Here is a 14,283-nt window from a genome sequence, read left to right as displayed (position 1 = left end):
ACAGCTAGGCAGTGTAATGGCGCAGGCTCCTCTCCCCAACAACACGAAGCTGTATTGGGCAGCATTGATAGACAAACTGCAGCCCCTTAACTGTCCCCACTCCATGGAGGGTTTGGATTAAAAAAATACATGTACGTGTGCATGCATGTACATAGAAATGTAATATATATATGCCTATATGTGGTGCATTATGTGCAAGAGGCGTAAATTTAGGCAGACAGATTGCTCTTGGTTTATGCTAATGGGGGTCAGAGTATTCCTAACCCCGACAGCAGAAGGTGGTGATGTTTGTAATGGCCTTTGTTCTCGGAGGAGATCATTCTCTGGGCTGGGCCCCAGGAAAGGCTGGTCTGCAGTGCAGATGAAGGCTGACAAGGTTACATGATGGCAGAGACATGAAGCCTTTGACCATGGTCTTCATACTGAAATTCCAGCTGGATTTTAAATATCTCTAAATCCTGAGGCTTCTGAGTATCTCAGAGATATGGTCCAGGAACTGATTGTATGGGAAACCAGATGAGGAAAGAAGCCTGAAACAAAAATCTTCTGTACAATTCAGAAATGACTAAAGCATCCTGTATACAGAGGGTCTGGCAGTTTGGGCCCCAGATCAGTGTTAACTGTTATGGTTTTATATGACCTATTCTTCTTGTTTCCAGAAGCCATTTTTGAGGCCAAATAAATAGGAGAATCGTCTCCTAAGAGAGTCTTGATTCCTGAGTTATAGAAATATAACAAAATATTACAGATTTAGTGTTAGTGATTCCCTGGAAAAGAAAAAAAGACAAAAAAAAAAAAAAAAAGAGAGCAGGCATCATAAATACCAATTTGTTATCAGTAAGCAGCATGCAAAGCATTCATAGCTGCTTACTGTTCACAATTGCCCTGGCAAGCACATGAGATGTGGGAAGACTTTTTATGGACATTGTGTGCTTGGGAGAGGAGCAGCTCTTCTTTCTGTACTGGGTGCTGAAATCAGAGCATCACAAGGTATCCAGCTTGTGCTTGGGGGTGGGAAAAAGTGTGATGCTGATGTTGTTATTTATAAAGCCTGTACAGACTGGTGGTATTTAACAAACAGATTCATAAAGCAAAAACAGATGAAGACAAGGCTCCTGCCTCCAATGTCTTCCCCAGGTCCAGTCTGCTGTAACCTGAGGACATGTCATTGTGCTTTACTTAAGCTACACTTTTTATACCCAATTTTCCATGGCAGATCCCTCACTTGCTCCTGTCTGTGAAGTGGCACTGGGCAGGCCCATGCATCCTCAGGTAGCACTTGTGCTCACTATGGTGAAGAGCGACCAGACGCAGCTGCACAGGGTGCTCCAGATGCACTTGCTGCGCTTGCCTCTCCCTCTCTCAGCTGTGCCAAGCAAAAGAACATGTTGGAAATTGGCCCTGGCTGTTCTAAAGAGGGGTTAATTTCTTTTGTCTCAGTCCTGGCTTTTTGGGGTTTAGTTTTGCTTTTCCTGTCATGTGCATGTTTCTTCTCTTCCCCCCAAGCACTAAAGGACCATGCCTACATCACTTCTCTAAGGGTTTGTTCTGGAGGAAATGGTTTAGGACACATTCATGTTTTACAGAGAAACAGTTTATAAATATGACGGCCCAGTGCTACGAGGAGACATTTTATCAGAGAGCCCCAAACTGACGATTCAATTATTTTTCAATAAAACATCAGGGGAATGTGCAAACAGCTGCTCGCATCCTTCCACACAGCAAGTCAAACTTCAAGGGGAACAATAGCTGGCAAAAGGGGAGCCATCGCAGAGGCGGTGACAATGGGTTTCCCTCTTCGGGGCTTTGTTTGATTTCCCTGTCTCAGTTTTGAACCCTCAGCCGGAGAGAATGGCGAGGGGGTAGGATGGGGAGAGAGGGAAGCAGGCAGAGAGGAAGGAGGGTCAGTGGGAGTTAAAGCCTTTTGCAGCCTTTCTCTCCCATTCATGTGGTAATTGGGTGTCAAGCAGAGATCAGTAAGATGGAGCCCGGCCTCTGTGCCCGGGTTAAACTGCAGCAGAAAGAAAGCGGGAGCTGAACCGATGGAGGCCTGAATGTCATTAGGGCGGGAGGAAGCCTCTCCCCCAGGAGCCCTTCTGCCAGGCTGCGGGGCTGGGGGGGCGCTTCCCATTCAGGGCATCTCTTAAAGCAGCCAGACAAAGCAGGAGGGTGGCCGAACAATGCTGCACCCCTGGCTCTCCCTTCAATAGGGAGCTCAAAACAGGCGTTTAACCTTCAGAATAGCTGAAACTGATACTCAAAGCTGAGGAGGTGGCTCACCCGTCGCTGTTAGCCTCTTCCTGTAGCTGAGAAGGAGGCCACTTGGATGGCCAGAGGCAAGGAGGGAGGCTCTCACCACCCTCCACTTCTTCAGCCCCAGTGGCGCAGGCTTGAGGGTGTGCAGGGCTCTTTGTGTGTTGTATGAGGTGTCACCTCCAGAGCAGGATCAGACCCTGATGACATACTGGTATCCCTGGAGAGGCTACTCAGCAGCTTTGAGGATAGGACAAGAGGAAGGCAGGTCTGTTCCAAGGCAGGGGATGTAGCTTAGCAGGAGCTATGCCACTTCACAAGCCTAGGATCACTTGGCAAGAGATCTGGGAGATGTGGGCAGTAGTTCCCCACATGAGCAGGGAGATGTCCCAGACCCAGACAGTAACCATTGCCTGCAATTCCTGGGGCTGCCAGCCTGTACTGCATGACCCCAGCTGCCCAAAGCTCTCCCAGAGCCTGACCTAGATCATTTGTGCCTATGGGCAGGATCTTTAACCAGGGGAAAACAGAGCCAAACCCTGGGTTATTTTGGAAGGTGTGGTTTACCACTGAAAAGGGCCAGGCTCAAGAACAGCAGAGCAGGAGCCATCCCTTGCTTCCTGAGCCTCACCCTGCTGCCACAGCCCAGTGGTTCCATGTTATTCAGGAGCTATGCAGCAAGCATCTCTAAAGATATTAACTTTCCTAGTGAGGCCTTTCTGCTGTAGGGAGGGAAGCTGCCATTCCTTCCTTCCACGCACATGATAAGGAGATTCAGGCACTTTCCACAGATCATCATTTTGATGGAGGGGGAGAAGCCAGCTCTGGCCCTGCTCCTGGTTACACTGAAACCACTCAGTGGAATCATCTATTTCCATTTCCTAAAGACTGCACCAAAGGACAGTACTTTCTTTAGACCAGAATATTTCTCTCTTGTTGATTAAAGACAAAGTGTGTGGAGGAATGGGAGGCTGTGTATGTGTATGGGAAGATTCCAGCATGTCAAGAGAGGCAGGAGGAGGTGGGAGAGATGTAGCATTAAAGATTGTCACAGGCTTTCCCAGCAGCAGAAATTCATTTCACCCAGAAAGGTCCTGATCAGCTAAAGCCGCCTCCTGCTGAGCTAGAGCTAGAGCTGGAAAAGGATGATCAGAGACAAAGTTGCAGCATTATTTTTCTTTATATTATTGTCACTGTCCAGGATGCAGAGTCTAGAAGAAACAGTCATCTCCATGGTGAAAAGTACATTTGGTTTGTAAACCTGTTCAGCTTTGCTTACCTTAAGAGGCTAATAATAACCTAGGGAAGCATTTTAATGTTTTCATAACCTTGTACAAACAGGTTTTTATGTATTTTAATTATAAAAGAATAATATCTCATACTTGAGTACTTTATATACAGCTGTTGAGGCAGATGCATACTGATCAAAGGAGAGAGGTCTCGCAAGGTGTCTAACTGTAGAAAGACAATTTAATTACCTTTTTCCTTAAAACTGCACAAATAAAAGGGAATTTAAAAAGTAAGATTATAACTAAACACTGGCTGCTTCTTTCCAAACACCTCTCCACTGGAAGCATTTTGTCCCAGCATTGATCTTGGGCTCAGTACCTCACTTGCAGTGGTATTCCTAGGCTGAGAGCTTCATGGATGCCTGCACCTAGGCTTCATTTTTCCAGTGGAGCTGGGACTTTATAAAGGCCCTGGAATTTCAACCCAAAGCTGAGAGCCAGCATAAAAAAACTCTGATTAGGGTAGCTGGGTTTTGCAGGAAATCCCAAAGCACTGCCAAGTGTGACACAAACCTCCTCAGTGAAGACAAACACAGTGAATTATACCCAGCTACCAGATCTGTATTGGGCACCCCTCAATGCCATGCTGCTGTCAGCACCACCAGGCAGGCGGCAGGCTCCTCACAGCTACCAACACACCTTTATTGGGCTCCCCTCTGCCAAGCAAACCTGGCAGAGGCATGTGCAGGCCCTCCGATAGCACTGCACCAGTACTGACCTCTAAAGGCCCTGCTGTCAAAGGCCTGTGAACCAGAGCCCCCTGGGTGGTTTATTGAGCTATTTCCCAGTCATTCAACATACTCCATCTCCCCAGACCAGGAACTGTCATGCTGAAGGGGGAGGGGGGGGGGGGCAGGGAAGGGGCACCCACCCTGCTCCTCTTGCCTGCACCCTGCAACGACAACCTTCCCCTTCCTCACAGCTGTCTGGGAATGCAGGGCTCAGAGCAAACTCCCCATTATTCTCTAGCCAAGTCCCAGCCCTTTGGTTGCATCAGCACCAGCAAGGGCTAAGTCCTGTTCCTTGCATGAGCCTCAGCCGTGCCTATATTCTCCACCCATCTCCAAAACCCAGCAATACAAGCCAGTCTCCACTTGGATGGGATTAGTTGTGATTAAATGACAGCTGACTTCCATAAGCTCCCAAAGCTATTTGCATCTGTGTTTAACAAGAAATGCCCCCAATGCAGAATTTTCTTGGCTTTTTTTAGCCTCACCTGCTCTCCGGCAGGTGTAAAGGCAGCTCTGCTGCTTGTCTCACAGCTCCTCTGCCTCCAGAGTGGTGTCTGTGCAGGGCAGCATGGCCACCTTCTCCAGGAAGAGAGCAGCACTCCCAGATCCCACCTTTAGCTTGGAAAAGGCCTTTAGGTCATCAAGCCCAACCATTAATTCCCCCCTGGCAAGTCCACCACTAAACCATGTAAATAAGCACATAAATAAGTCCCCCTCCAGAGATGGGGACTCTGCCACTGCCCTGGGCAGCCTGTTCCAGGGCTTGACAACCTTTTCAGGGAAGAAAGTTTTCCTTACGTCCAACTTAAACCTTCCCTGGTGTGACTTGAGGCTATTTCTCTTGTCCTATCACCTGTTACTTGGGAGAAGTGATAGAGCCCAAACTTGACCCAATCTCATTTCAGGGTGGTGTAGCAAGTGAGAAGGTCTCCCCTGAGCCTACTTTTCTTGAAACCATCCATCTCTGGCCAATGACCCATGGGTTGACTTTGGGGAGGCTGCGCTTTCACCTGTTCCCTTTTGCAAAGGGCTGGGTGGGGCTGGACAGTTCAAATTGCTGTCCACCACCTGCCTGGCAGAACGGAGTGACCTTGGTGTTGATGAAGTCCCTGCTAGGCACAGGGTCGGGAGCCCTAGCAGCAGCACTTGGGACTGCTGCTCGTCTCACACCCACCACCATCACTGTACCCAAAACTTCCTCTCCACCTCAGACAGGGTCTGACCTGTCCCCTGTTCCCAGCAACCTGTGCCACACCCCCGGTTCCCAGGGCTCTGAACCTGTCAAGGAGGCTGTGAGAGCCCAGGGGAGCCCCCACAGAGGTTCCCGTTTGCCGAGTCCAGCCTGCCCTCCACTGGCGGCTGAGAGGAGCAGCGTCCAAAAGCGGGAGAGGAGCATCTGCAGAGACAGCTCCACCCGATATCGCCATGCATCCTCCACCAGCTCCCCGAGGCTGGGTGACATCTGGGCCCCTAAATGTGACCCCTGCAGGCAAAGCCAGCTGGTTTGAAGGCTGAGCCCCGCAGGCACTGCAGGGCTGTGGGAGTGACGCCTATTTTCCAACAAGCTGGGGGACAGAGACTGTCCCAGGAGCTGCACCCTTCCAGCAGCAGTGTCAGACCACACTGCTCCACCACTCCATGCTCCTCCCATCTTCACCCACCCTGCCTGGAGCTGGCTGCAGCTCCAAGCTGGACCTTGCCCAGAGTCACCATGTCCAGGGGAGTACACCCAAAAGTGCATCTGGTACAGAATGGATGTAAATTTCCAGACTTTATCTCATGGTGCATCTTACCAGGCCACACACTTCACCCAGGCTCACGCAAGACATTTCTTCCTGGTACCATGAAGGAACTCTTTCTCCTGTACCTAGTGTTGAATGGAGAGGCTCTAAAAGATGGTTCTGGCAGCAAGGGAAGGGGAATGGGTGCCAAAAAAAAAAAAAAAACTTTTCTATAGGGGCAGAAATGAGCTGGGAAGTTTTGTGTGGCCAAACAGGGAGAGAAGCTGCAGGAAAAGGAAAGAGGGAACAGGAGAAGGGCAGAGGAGTCAGATGTGCCATGGTAAACAGGGAGAAGTGGGCCAGGACCAGCCAGAATGACAATGCTGAGAACATGATCAGAAGACAGGGGGAATGGAAAGTTCTGGGGGAATTCTTATCACTAGGTTGTTTTCACACAAACTCAGCAGCACTAGGCTTGCTTCCCCTGCTCCAAGATGAGCTAAAGTCTGCACAGGGAGGGTGCACTCTGGAGTGGTGGTTCCCAGTTCCTAAACTGGCACAGTCCCTCACTTTCCCACACACGGCAGGTACTGCACAAGGAAGAGGCAGCAAACGCCAGGGTAGCCCACACTCTCGTTTAATGGTGAGGACAGGACAGACTGGAGCAGGCAGGTACGGTGGTGTGGAAGCACAGCTAGAAAAGCAGACACATTCTGCCCTCACAAAAGACAGACATCATTGTAAGGAATAACCCTGCTAAGAGCATAAAAACAAATAACAAAACAAACAAAAAAAAAAAACCAAAACCAACAAATCAGAGCTTTCTCAAGAGAGGTTTCTGCATGGTCTCTGAGGACTGAGATCAGATGTTGCTGCCGAGGCTGTTTCACATCAGACACAATGCAGGGAATTCATACCGTCAGATTTTTAACATTGACATTTCAGTTTGGGAACCATCCCCTGTGGTGGAGGCAGGGAGGACTCTTGCAGGAAAGTATGCAGAGTACATGAAGTCAGGCTCTTACAGAGACCACCCTCCAGGAAACTTTCTCTCCTCTAGGCAAGTTGCCTGCTGCACTCAGGGCACAGACATCACAAGCAGGAAAGCCCTGAGAGCTGCTCCATGGCACTGAGTATGTCTAAGCAAAAGACAAACCAGGCCCTTCATTGTCACTCTCCCACTTGCTTTCTCCAAGGAAGAAGGTGCATGAAACAAGGCTGCATCCACAAAAGGTGGAACTAAGAGACCTGGAGAAATGTCCACAAGATAGTGGGGTTTGCTCATGTTCTTCAGCATGGAGCAAGGACAGAAAAGTGCTGCACCGAAGCTGGAAGTAGGAGAATCAGTCACAGATAAGCGTCCTGTCTCCTTGAGAGAGAAAAGGGCTCTCCATGGGAAGACAGGTCTGGACTACCCCTCCACCTACTGCACAAACCCAAGACACATTCAAAAGTACAGATAATAAATTAAGATTGAAATTAAAAAAGTGTGTCTAATATATATATAATATAATATAATGTGCGTGTGATTGTGAAAAACATGTCGGCCCAGGAGAGAGCAAGGCATGGCAGAAACCCATCCCTGTCCCTCTCCTGAGCCTGGCACTACCCTGCACCCCTGATTCACAGCAAAAACACCAGCAGAGGCATGTGGGGAGCAGAGATTGCACCTGGAACCTGGCTTTCCTCTACCAGCAGGGACCCTGTGCCAAGGAGGGGCTAGTTGCTTGGTGGAGGAGTGGGGAATGAGCCCAGTGCCGGTCCCTTCATGGCCTCCACAAAGAGTGGTTGCTGCAGGCAGGAAAAGGGAGGGAAAGACAGGAAAAGCAAGTAGAATGGCAGGGGCACCTCATTCCTCCTCAACTGCCCCTCCTGTGGCATGGAACCACCACCACTGTACCAAAGAGAAAATAAAGCCATAACAAGTCTATGCTTTGGTATATAACCATCCCCTCACCTCAGTCCCTTCTGTGTTCCACCCAAACTGTTACCTGCAGAACTCGTCAAATAAAATCCCTACTGTGCCTTTGTATTGCTCCTTGAACATTTTCTTCCCCAGTGCCTGCCTTTCACCACTCTCACCAGGAGGATTTAAGGAGGTGCCTTGCTTTAAGCCCACCCAGTTACAGCTTCTGCTGTCCTGATTGGATCCTGTCAAATGCTGCCTGGTCCAGTGGCAGGTAGTGGCCTTGCCTGGAGTCCAGGAAGTACAACCTGTCCTTCACCAGCGCAGGGTCGAAGCCCTGCTTCCGCAGCTCCACCTTCTGGAACTTGTAGGTGCCTGGAGCAGAAAGAGAAGGAGGAATGAGGGGTCACTGGCCATGCATGCTCCCACCCCCGACCCTGCTTCTGCAGCCCCAGCCTTGTACTCACACCTCCAACACCCCACAGAAACAGGCTAGGGGCTCCATGGGGCAGAGGGCCGACAGCCTGATGCTACCACAGCTACCCATAAGCAGGGTTTGCCTCCCAAGCTCTCACCAGCCCCTGCCCAGTGTGGGTTTGCTCCCATTGCTCACTTGTCTTGGAGACTTCCTGTGTGAAACGCAGGAAGACAGGACGGGCATACAGGGGCAGGGCCTTTTGCAGCTCGCTGGCAAAGCTGCCCAGGTCACAGGTGTTCTCCGGGTCAGCAATGGCTGCCATTCCTGCCTTCCCTTCAATCCCTACAAGGCAGAGAATGACAGCACTCAGACACACTGTCCCTGTGGCATAGCCTTCTTCTGCCCAGCACCAGGAAGGCCTCTGCCACAGACTGCTTTGTATCCAAGTGCTGATGTCCTGCTGCATCACCTGCCGTGACACTACCTTGCAGCTAAGGCTACCAGTGACACCCTGAGGTCATGGTCACTTCCTCCCAGAGGAGGCATGTGCAGTCTGTTCAGAAAGAAGAGAGTCCTTCCAAAATCAGACTAAACCTTGAGAGAGGGAGGGTACCCTCTGGTTTCCAGTAGTTACATCCCCAGTGGCCTCTTCCCAGCTTGCCCATGGGCAGCCTTAGTCCAGCTTCATGTCAATCTGGATGTGGAGGACACACTTGCATTTAAGTGCCAGAGACACTCTTGCCTCCCCTGATCATCCTCTTCCCTCTCAGTTACCTGGGATCTCCACCCCATAAACCACCACATCTGTCAGGTTGAGGATGCGGCTCAGCGTCCCCTCCACTTCTGTGGTGGAGACGTTCTCCCCCTTCCAGCGGAATGTATCTCCGGTGCGGTCCCGGAAGTACATGTAGCCATACTTATCCATCACCAGGACATCCCCTACAGGAAAGTCAGGAATAGGCAAAAAATGAGGTGTCAGAGGGTTTAGGGAAAACCCTGTAGTACCTCAGAGCAGTACCACTAGCATGGGGCAGCCCCCATGCCCAGCCAGGTACCCTTCTCTGCTCTCAGTGGGTGTAAAGGCCCTGCTTGCCTCACCTGTGAGATAAGCAGTGTCCCCTTTTGTAAACACGTCCCTGGCAATTTTCTTGTTGGTGGCTGACTGATTCAAGTAGCCATCGAAGTGCTGCAAAGGGTTGCTCTTGACAATGCGGCCGACCAATTGCCCTGGCTCCCCTGCAGGGAGAAAAAAGGGGATGAAGAGGGGAAACAACTGCGCACACCCAAGCAGAAAAGGTGCCTGATGGTATTGGTGGGGTTTAACTGAGCAGAGACTCCAACCTAGGTAAATTATCTTGAAATACTGGGAAAGATTCACGAGACCTATCCTGGTGATTGCCCTCACCTGGTTTGCAGCTGATACAGAGACCATCTGGCCCCCGGATCAGCTCCATGGTGTCTTCATCCACCTTCACCAAGCCAATGGGGTACACACCTGGTAGGATCCTGCTGTTGAAACCACATGACCCAACCTAGAACAGAAGGTGCTGGGACCTGTGGATAGCAGGAACATCTCTCCTGCCCTGAGCCTACTGCCCACAAGCATCTAGGATACCGCACAGCTGGCACTGCATAACAACAGCCAAACCCCTCGGGGAGGATGGCAAGCCATGACAAGCCTCTTGGAGCAGGAAACCAGGAGCAAACAGCCTATCTGGATTTCCAAGCCTGTCCAGGCCTCTGGGACACAGGGTGGGTGGTGGGGGCCTTACGTTGTTGTCAAAGTTGCCCAGGCTGCAGTTGCACTCAGTGGCTCCATAGAACTCTGCCACCTGGGCGATGCCGAAGCGAGCCATGAACTGACGCCAGATGGAGGCACGCAGCCCATTGCCCAGCGCCATGCGCACCCGGTGCTGCCGCTCCGCCTCCTGGCAGGGCTGGTTCAGCAGGTAGCGACAGATCTCCCCGATGTACTGCACGATCTGGGAGGGATGGAAAGGAAGGGCTCACCAGGACTGCTCTGGCAAGCTCTGAGTTGTTTGGGGCAGGTAGGAACGGCACAATGCACCTTAAGTCCCCTAGAGAGGTTGTGGTAAAACCCAGGAATCCTGCTAGCTCAGGACATGGGAACACCCACCCCTCCAGGCCATAAAACCTATCTGAGACCTCCTGACTAATGCTGGAGCACAGGAAGGGCTTGATATGTGAGAAGGACACAGCCTCACCCCTGTGGAAGGTCATTAGGGATGGACAGGCAGAACTTGTTCAGGCTTCCCACTCTTCCAGGAGCTGGGCACTGCTCAGCATGGCACAGATCCCCAGGTTCCACTCCCCACTCCCAGCTGGCCCCTTGCCTCATGGCCTCACCGTGCAGTTGTATTTCACACAGTCCTCCCAAAAGTGCGAGGCTGAGAACTTCTTGCGGATGACAACTGTCATGCCCCGCAGCAAGCACTGCCCGACCCCGACGATGTTCCCTGTGGAGAGGCAGCCAGGGCAGTACTCAGTCCCCAGACACCTCCAGCTCAGCCCACTCAGGGAAAAGTCTGGCAGTGCAAGGTGGACACCATGTGCTGGCTCACCTAGCTGGTGGTAGTTTTGGGCTGTTGAGAGAAATTTTCAACCCACCACATAGCCAAAACTCCCAGGACCACGAACACCAGGAAGGAGATGCGTGACAGTGAGATCTGGGGCAATGTTTTGCACCTAGGCATCTCAGCAGTGCTCTCAGATGAGCACTGCTTCCTTTTCCCCTGACTTTCCATAAGAAGCAGATAAATGACAAGCTGAGAAAACCCCCCCTCCACAGGCTCCCCAATCCAAAGGTCAGCCGGGTTGATTCTTGATTCTCAGGCAAAAAATGGAAAGCCTCAGTCACTGCCAGGAACAGACATGTCCTCCCTGACACAGAGATCATTGCTACATTAGCCTTCAGCCTGAGCCTCAGGCTTGGCTGAGGGCAACAGCCAGTCCTGGCATGCAGGGCTCTGTGTGGCACCTGGTGCCTTACCTGCAGCATGGTACAGTGGAAGGCAGTCGTAAAGCACATCGCTGGGCCTCATGCCAAAGCCGTAGAACACCAGGCTGGCCATGCGGAAGTACCTGGGGTGAGAGGGTGAAGAGGCAGGTCAGCAGTAGAGCCAGAGGTGCTGTGCTAGGGCCAGGCAGAGCTTCAGTCCTGGCCTCGAGCTCCTGCTCGTGGCCTTACCGACAGTTCACCACAATGGCAGCCTTGGGCAGCCCTGTTGTGCCAGAGGTGTAGATGTAGAAGAGTTTATCTGGAGAGCAATGAGGAGAGAAGGTCACATACCAAATCTAGGAGCTGGTTGAACCAGGAGAGGGGGACAAAGTAAATTTATACACTCTGCTTGTGCCAGTTGAGCTAAAACTTTGTGACAGCATCAAGAACATGCTAGATTCACCCCAAGCAGATCAGATCTGTTGGACACACAGACAGCACCACAGAATACAGGGCCAGGCTTCAGACAACACAGTAAGACCCATTCCAAACACCAGAGGCCCTGCTGCAGCCATCTGGCATCGGCATCTGAAGCAGATGTTGTACCTGGCTGACCCACAGAAACTGGCCCCCAGAGCTGAGCACATACCAAGAAAGCCCTTATCAGGGGGGCTTGGCTGGTGCCGCTGAGCCATCTGCAAGAGGGGATCCAGGTGTTCCGCACCAGGAAGCACGGACTTGGGGCTTTCCTCCCCAGACCAGAAGAGATGGAGAGATTTCTCCAGGGAGGGCTGCACTTCCTGCATTGCTGAGAAAGTAAAGAGGGGAGGAGAAAGACTATAGAATGGTTACAGGACAGAGAGCCCCTGCCCTCCCAGAGCTTCAGGGAGACATTGCCTCAGGTAGCAGTACCCTTGCAGTGCTTGGCAGTCCCCAAAGAGCTGACAACCGTCCCAGGCAGATGTTTCCATGATTAACAGATGCTGGGACCACAGCCCTGGCCTTTTAAAGGACTAGAAGATCCTGTTCTCCACCTCTCCCCAGCCAAAAGCTCTTTGGTGCCAAAAGGTCTCTTGACACCATCAGCCTCAGAGGTGTGGGCTGAAACACAGGGGAAGCTGAAGCCGAGGTGCTGCAGGGATGTGACTAACAGCCACTGAGAGCAAGGGAGGCTTGTCCCATGCAGGCCTAACCCAGGGCACACATCAGAATTCTCACAGTCAGGTTGGTCTGCCTGGGAGCCAGAAAGCACTGAACTCCAGATCCTGTCCAGCTGGCCAAAGGGACCAACATGAATAATAATAGAGCCAATTCCTGAATAATTCAATTGTCCACTCTCTTATAGATCTCTGCTCTGCAGTGGACAGGAACGTAACACTAAATCCATAGGCATTCCCCTCTCCCCTTTCCCATTCCCAAGTCCAGAGCACCCCTGATGCATCTGCCTGTCCCTCACCTTCCATCATCTCCACCCCAAAAACCACAGCCTTGGAGCTGGAGATGGTGATGCAGTGAAGCAAGGCCTCCATTCGCAGGTGGGAATTCACAAGGGCGGTCTCCACTCCAATCTTGGCCAAGCCAAGCCACAGACCCACGTACTGATTGCAGGACTCCATGAACAGAGCCACCACGTCACCGGAGCGGAAGCCTTGGCTGAAGAAGAAATTGGCCACCTGGTTGGAGTACTCATCCAGCTGCCGGAAGGTCCAGCTCTCACCCGTGCCTTGGAAGATCAGTGCTGTCTTCTCTGGATACTTGCTCGCTGTCTTCTGGAAGATCTTGGCAATTGTGTTCTTCTCCCTCACATGCCTCCATACCTGCCACTTCACGTTCAAGAGGACCAGCCCCGTGCTGCCAAAAGAAGGGGAGCAAGAGGACAGCTGCTCAGTGACCCCTGCAAAACCATTTCTTCCAACAATATCCCAGCACTACTCCAGATCCTACTCTAGGTCAGCAGCAGCTCTGGGTGCTCCCCTGAGCAGCACAGACATAGACAGAGTTCATCTGCAAAGATGCTTGTAGCCAGGATCTGACAGTGGCCAGAGAGAGATGTGCTTTTGAAGGCTGCAGACAGAGATGTCCCGTAACAAAGGGGCATCTTTAAGACTCAGGTTATCTCCAAGAGGTGCTACTGCTCCTTCCCCGGGAGCTGGCACAGCCTAGTACGAACTTAGAACTGACCCTGCACAGATATGTGGTGCCACGCCAGCAGCTTTATGGACAGGGTGAAGTACAAGGACAGCAACTAGACTTTAGAGCTCAGATGAAATCTATCTTTCCTGTGAAAACTTTGCCCAAGAGTTTAGAGCTGCCTGGTCGCGGCAGAGGGAGATCTTCCAGCTGGGCTGGGTGCCAGCAGAAACCCAGGGCTGTGTTCACAGAACACTGGGGCAGAGCAGCAGACAAGGGAGGGGGCAGCAGCTGGGCCATCCCAACCAGGACACCTACGTGACGTCCCTTCGTATTGTCTTGATGAATATGAGGAAGAAGTCCCATCCACCAGACCCCAAGTAGAAAATGAAGAGAGCAGGGATGGCCTGGACCCAGGACAGCTCCAGACTGACTCTGAAGAACAGCAGCAGCACTGCAAAAGCAGCCAGACGCAGCATCATGACCTGCAGAGAGAAACCACAGCCATCAACCCAGGAACATTGGAGTTGGTGATAACAAAGCCATAGGTGGGAAACACACAAGGAGCCCCCAGTTTCCTGGATGAAGCCCCCAAGCCATAACTCTTCCTGGAAGCAAGGATGTAACTCAGCGACCTAGAGCCTCTACAGATGTAACTTTATCAGACCTTGGAGATGGACTCCAGTTAGGCTGCCAGCCAAGAGCCTGACTATTTTCAGCTGAGATGCCACATTCTGCACAGCAGCGAGGGGCACGGCCTTGCCCCAGCAGCACAAGATGCAGGATGAAGTCATTTCAGGGATGTGGGAGCAGAGCCATGGCAGGAGACTCCGTACAGGTGTTTGGCAGGCACCAGTGTGATGCCAGGCAGGACTG

General features: G+C 51.7%; 1 protein-coding gene across 1 annotated transcript; it reads right to left on the bottom strand.

The window, feature by feature from the left end:
- Positions 1-8,117: 8,117 nt before the first annotated feature.
- On the bottom strand, positions 8,118-13,886 carry SLC27A4 (solute carrier family 27 member 4). Its single transcript, XM_054393486.1, has 12 exons — positions 13,726-13,886; positions 12,734-13,128; positions 11,927-12,085; positions 11,527-11,596; positions 11,329-11,420; positions 10,686-10,795; positions 10,091-10,300; positions 9,724-9,850; positions 9,417-9,554; positions 9,093-9,257; positions 8,514-8,660; positions 8,118-8,275 (listed from the first exon to the last, which is right to left on the bottom strand). Exons 1-12 carry the CDS (start codon positions 13,884-13,886, stop codon positions 8,118-8,120), a joined length of 1,932 nt encoding a protein of 643 aa, XP_054249461.1.
- Between the last annotated feature and the right edge of the window lie 397 nt (positions 13,887-14,283).

Source organism: Indicator indicator, chromosome 28 (genome assembly GCF_027791375.1).
Source record: "Indicator indicator isolate 239-I01 chromosome 28, UM_Iind_1.1, whole genome shotgun sequence".
In the NCBI taxonomy this organism is placed as follows: Eukaryota; Metazoa; Chordata; class Aves; order Piciformes; family Indicatoridae; genus Indicator; species Indicator indicator.
The sequence above is the reverse complement of the archived record's forward strand: the minus strand, read 5'-3'. Positions and strand labels throughout refer to the sequence as shown.

Excerpts from the sequence above, each read along its gene's own strand:
- SLC27A4 (XM_054393486.1), bottom strand. The coding sequence starts at position 13,886 with ATGCTGCGTCTGGCTGCTTTTGCAGTGCTGCTGCTGTTCTTCAGAGTC. Across the intron at positions 9,851-10,090 it reads TGGGCAACTTTGACAACAAC|GTTGGGTCATGTGGTTTCAA; the intron begins GTAAGGCCCCCA and ends CTTCTGTTCTAG. Across the intron at positions 8,661-9,092 it reads TTATGGGGTGGAGATCCCAG|GGATTGAAGGGAAGGCAGGA; the intron begins GTAACTGAGAGG and ends TCTGCCTTGTAG.